General features: G+C 37.6%; 1 protein-coding gene across 1 annotated transcript in view; it reads left to right on the forward strand.

Moving 5' to 3' along the window:
- Positions 1 to 426: 426 nt before the first annotated feature.
- Positions 427 to 5,214, forward strand: part of LOC107558172 (far upstream element-binding protein 1-like) — a 20,129-nt gene continuing 15,341 nt past the window's right edge. The window contains exons 1-11 of the mRNA XM_016241793.1: positions 427 to 607; positions 1,187 to 1,280; positions 1,703 to 1,738; positions 1,854 to 1,893; positions 2,010 to 2,056; positions 2,568 to 2,639; positions 2,746 to 2,803; positions 2,907 to 3,069; positions 3,233 to 3,331; positions 3,426 to 3,524; positions 3,628 to 3,789. Of these exons, the coding sequence (XP_016097279.1) occupies positions 515 to 607; positions 1,187 to 1,280; positions 1,703 to 1,738; positions 1,854 to 1,893; positions 2,010 to 2,056; positions 2,568 to 2,639; positions 2,746 to 2,803; positions 2,907 to 3,069; positions 3,233 to 3,331; positions 3,426 to 3,524; positions 3,628 to 3,789 (963 nt within the window). The 5' untranslated portion in view covers positions 427 to 514. The remainder of the gene's footprint in view (positions 608 to 1,186; positions 1,281 to 1,702; positions 1,739 to 1,853; positions 1,894 to 2,009; positions 2,057 to 2,567; positions 2,640 to 2,745; positions 2,804 to 2,906; positions 3,070 to 3,232; positions 3,332 to 3,425; positions 3,525 to 3,627; positions 3,790 to 5,214) is intronic.

The raw sequence follows: 5,214 nt of genomic DNA on the forward strand, positions 1-5,214 counted from the left end.
AGTAAACATAGTAGTATTATTATTATTATTATCAGAATTAGCCTAGTAGTAATAGGACTACTAGTAACTGCGTAATGGCCTAATGGGTGGTCATGTGATTTCAACATCGGCCCTACATGTATTTTAAAACAATATTTTTCTAGAAGACTGATATAATTTCATCTCATATGATATTTACATTTAATGATATTCCCATAAGCAGTTCTCTTTATGCTTTTTTTCTAATTCGCAAAAATGCTAACGTCTGCAATATGAATAAAGTACATGACACACAGATCGTAACGTTTCTTAGATACGATATTAATTCAATATAATAATCCATGTATAGATAGAATGAAAATAATTCCTATTATGGTTGGGCAGAAACAACCACAGGAAAGACTTTTATCCTATTTCCGCGGTAGTGTGCCGGCCGGAAGTGGAATCAGGATCGAAGCGGCTGCAGTCAGTTCTCTTCATCACTCTCGCGCGCACGGCCATCTTCCTTCAGCTCGAGAAGACTGTTCCCGCAGACATGGCCGACTACTCTAACGTGGCTCCGCCGTCCTCAAACGCTGGTGGAGGGATGAACGATGCTTTTAAAGACGCCCTTCAGAGAGCCAGACAAGTGAGTGCTTTGAAAGCGTCCAGAAATATTTCGTGTCTTCAAATTTTACATTTAAAAATTGATATAAAACGTAGCCAGCTCGGTACGTTAGCTAACGTGCTAATTTGAGGCCTTGATGCGCTGCAACAAAGAGGGTTCAGTTGTGTGCATTTTTATTCTCTTTTTTTGGTTTGTTTTTTAAAGCTTAAACGAAGCTGAATGCTTTTGGTAAATAATGCGTATATTTCTCACACGCCCCAATAAGCTAAAGAGCAAATTTAGTTAGTGGTTGAAACAAACGTTACGAATTGTTAGACAATTACGTAAACCGTAACTTGCGTATACACAAACAGTCACTTATAGCTGGAATTAGGTCACTAATTGTAGGATGACTTTAATATATGTATGTTTTTGGTAATGTTTCTTTTCATCCAATTATATGAATGAGACATGTTACAACTTCCTACGTTTTTGGTGCTGCTGAGTCGACCTAGTTTGTTCAGGACAACAGTAGTGCAGGCCGCACACTGTTAACAGTGTTATACTCATACAAAGTGATTGAAAAACGTTTTAACTTTGCGTTTCACTATATTACTTTAGATAGCTGCAAAAATAGGAGGTGATGGCGTACCTCCCTCTCCAGTTTCCAATGAGTTTGGTTATGGAGGACAGAAGAGACCTCTTGAAGATGGAGGTAAGCTCATAGGTGCTTTGTTGTGCATAATGGTCAACATAAACCACAGTGTTATATACTTAATTAATCCTCTGGTGTTCTTAACTTGTGATCCTGGCAGACACAACTGGCCTAAAGCAATAAGTCGAACTTTTTTTTTTTTATATATATATAATGAATGTGCTATATTTTAGTTAAGTAATATTTCAGTAATATTTTGAGTGGATTTCATGGTACTAAACGATATTCACTGCCTCACAATATGCAACATTTATTTCTATATAAAGATTTAGGTGACTTTGTGTTTTGCCTAAAAAGACCAGAGGCTACCAGATGGTTAAAAGTTTTAGTCTGTTATGTAGTACTTCTGTGGTTAGTGATACTACTAATTGGTTTAGGTATTAATGGTTTGGTCTAAACCGTTTTGGTCTCTCTCTTCTCAGATCAACCAGAAACCAAGAAGGTTCCACCAAGTGATCGTAAGCATTGCAATTGTCTTCTAGGAGAAACTAATAGGCTATTAAATGTGTTATTTAACCATTTTAAAGATGTGTCTGTTGCTCATCTTATAAGTTGTGCTTTCATTTGCGTCAGCTTTTTCATCTGTAATGGGAGGCATGGGTGGCCCGCCAAGGTAACTATTTTATTATTTAATAGTTAATTTGATCATTTTTAATTTTTTTTTTAAATATAATGGTATATTTCAGCTCTGCCTTTTTCTTCTAATGTTGTTATCATATCTCTGTGCAGGTCTATATCAGAAGAGTTCAAGGTTCCAGATGGCATGGTTGGCTTCAGTAAGTTGACTTGTGGCGCTTTTCCACTGCGTGGTACGACTCGGCATGGCTCTGATCGGCTCACTTCGCTTACACACTTGCTTTTTCACTGCAGTTAATACCGCTTCAAAGTGGTTGGGATTATAGACTAGTTGCGCCGCCTCTACTGCCGTGATTGGTGTCTCGTGTTGCAAATCCATTGGCGCTGGTAGTGATGAATTCTCTCTGTCCAATCGGTGATCTGCAGTGTTTGCACGTCACATTTTAGTATCGATACGGCTTGCTTGGAAACTCAACTGAGGTGGTACTATTTAAGCGAGCCGTTCCTAGCGGTACCATGCAGTGGAAAAATGCCAGAAAGTGAGCCGTGCAGTGGAAAAGCGCCAAAGCGAGCCGTACCGGGCTGTTCCATGCAGTGGAAAAGCACCATTACGAATTCGGAAAAACAAATATCCATTACTACGTGCTTTGGAGAACTTGCATTTAAATCTCATTAAAAAAAATGGCATTTTAATTAAACCCTTGTTTTCAGTTATTGGAAGGGGAGGAGAACAGATTTCAAGAATACAGCAGGATTCAGGGTGCAAAATACAGATTTCTCCCGGTGAGTCAAATTGCCGTGTCCTGGCTGTGTGTCTCATAAGTCTGATTGTTGTCAGCTCTTTGGAGGAAAAAAAAATGGGAATCTTATTCTGCACTCTACCCAACAGACAGTGGTGGCATGCCTGATAGGTCAGTGACATTAACAGGCGCACCTGATTCAATCCAGTGAGTATCTCTACACATTCAGAAATTTTTCATGGTTGAATTGAGTATGGTGGGGTATTTTTTAGAAGTGGGTGAAATTAAAAATGTACATTTTCCATCATAGGGCTGCAAAGATGTTGCTCTCAGAGATTGTAGATAAAGGCAGACCTTCTCCGGCATTCCACCACAATGATGGACAAGGGAATTCTGTTCAGGAGGTCATGATCCCTGCCTCCAAAGCTGGTCTGGTCATCGGAAAGGGAGGAGAAACAATCAAACAGTTACAGGTAAGGTGCATAAATGTGGTTAAACCCAAAATTTTCAGAGTTATTTGGTTTAAAGTTTCTACTTTTTCTTTCACTTTTTACCATGAAGTCGTTTTTTTTCCCCCTTTTTTTTTTTCCTTAGACATTTACTTATTAATTTAATTGTTCAACACTTGTTTAATAGGAACGTGCTGGAGTCAAAATGGTCATGATTCAAGAAGGACCCCAAAACACAGGCTCTGATAAACCACTCAGGATCTCTGGCGATCCTTTTAAAGTTCAGGTTGGTACATTTAAGCCTTTGCAATTCTACATTGAAGTTATTCCAAATTATGGGCTGTATATCTAAATATAAAAAAAATTCTTGGTCTGTACAGCAAGCTAAAGACATGGTGATGGATCTAATCAGAGATCAGGGTTTCCGGGAACAGAGAGGAGAGTATGGTTCTAGAGTAAGCAGTGGAGACAGTCTGGATGTAAGTACTGTTTTATGAGAATAATCTTTAGATTCTTTGTGATGTTATACATTTAGATTGAATTTTGAAAGTCAGTTTACTAAATGTTTTGCTGTTGCTTTAGGTCCCTGTGCCAAGGTTTGCAGTGGGAATTGTGATTGGTAGGAGTGGTGAAATGATCAAGAAGATTCAGAATGACACTGGTGTGAGAATTCAGTTCAAACCAGGTAAGAAAGATGATTTATATGCGCTTAAAAAAAAAAAAAAAAATCCAAGTAGTTTTCAGTAGGGCTGGATAAAAAAATATCTGTCTTGATTATAATCGAATCTCAGTTTTACGAAACGATAGATTCTTAAATCCAAATCAATGAATCTAGCCTGTTTTCAGTTAAAGCAGCACTATGTAACTTTTGGCGCTCTAGCGGTTAATAAACAGAACTGCACACATCCCGTGGAAGAACATTCCAACCGGAACTACTTCTCTAAGTTTGTCTATGGCGATGTCCCGACCAGGCTAAAATAGTCCAAATATAAGTATAATAATTATAATAAGACAAAAACGCAGTTTGGAAGATGAATTCATGATGTACTCGCTCATTATATACATTTTGCAAATTTTGAACACAGAAAAAGTTACATAATGCTGCTTCAATGGACAGAACATTGAAGGAGACTTCCCATCCAATAAATCACAATAAGCATTGTGCGTTGGTACTTTTAATATGAAACAAAGTCTCAGATTTTAAATTCTGTCCATTGTATTGCAGTATTCAAACAATAAATGCCGTTCTGGCTAGGGATGCATCGATCCGATACTCAGGATCGGTATCGGCTCAGATACTGACATTTTCTGTTGGTTACGACAGTAAATTAGGGTCTTAAGACGATGAAACTCTTTCCAAGACAGATAACAGCACAATAACAGATTTAAAACTGTTAAAAGAAAAGGCTCAATATACTATCGCACAGATTTAATAAACTACGCATCAATATCTCTTTGTGCTTTGAACTTCTATGCGGAACTGCGTGCTGTGACTCCATGTTTCTTCAAGCGCATCATTCTGCGCACGGTATGAGCATAAGCGCTTTGTGCAGCTCTATTGGAGCTTTTCGTATTATATAATACTTATGCGCAATGAAAGATTTATAGCGTTTCTTGTTTTGTCCTATAAGGCTAATAATAATTTAATCTATAGCACAGTAATGGAGGCTGCAACATATGATAGATAGGACTCCTCTATCATATGTTGCTGCCTTCATTACTGTGCTATATATTGAAAAGAAATGTATGTGTAATGTGGCTAAATTATCCACTAACCTAGTTTATAATAGTATTTTTGTCATAGATTATGTATTTTTTCATTTGTTATTTTTCATTAAAATGAAGTTGTCTATATTTAGTAGATTGTGTTTAACACAAAGTGACGATCAGGTCAACACACAGATATTTATTTAATAAAAAAAAATCTGTGCTGGGATCGGATCGGAATTGTCCGATACTCAGAATTTTCTTATCGGATCTGAAAAAATTATATTGTTGCATCCCTAGTTTTGGCACTGTTTAATGTGGAGTGATCGCTGTAGCGCGGCGCGCCTCAGTTCAATAAAAGTGGCAGCACGAGAGACACGTGAACTGATCATCTCCTCCACATTAATACCTGTTTCAGCACAAAATAAACATGACTAAACATCTGAAGGTAAGTTAAAAGAG

The sequence above is a fragment of the Sinocyclocheilus grahami genome, unplaced genomic scaffold, assembly GCF_001515645.1.
Source record: "Sinocyclocheilus grahami isolate Dianchi unplaced genomic scaffold, SAMN03320097.WGS_v1.1 scaffold634.1, whole genome shotgun sequence".
Classification (NCBI taxonomy): Eukaryota; Metazoa; Chordata; class Actinopteri; order Cypriniformes; family Cyprinidae; genus Sinocyclocheilus; species Sinocyclocheilus grahami.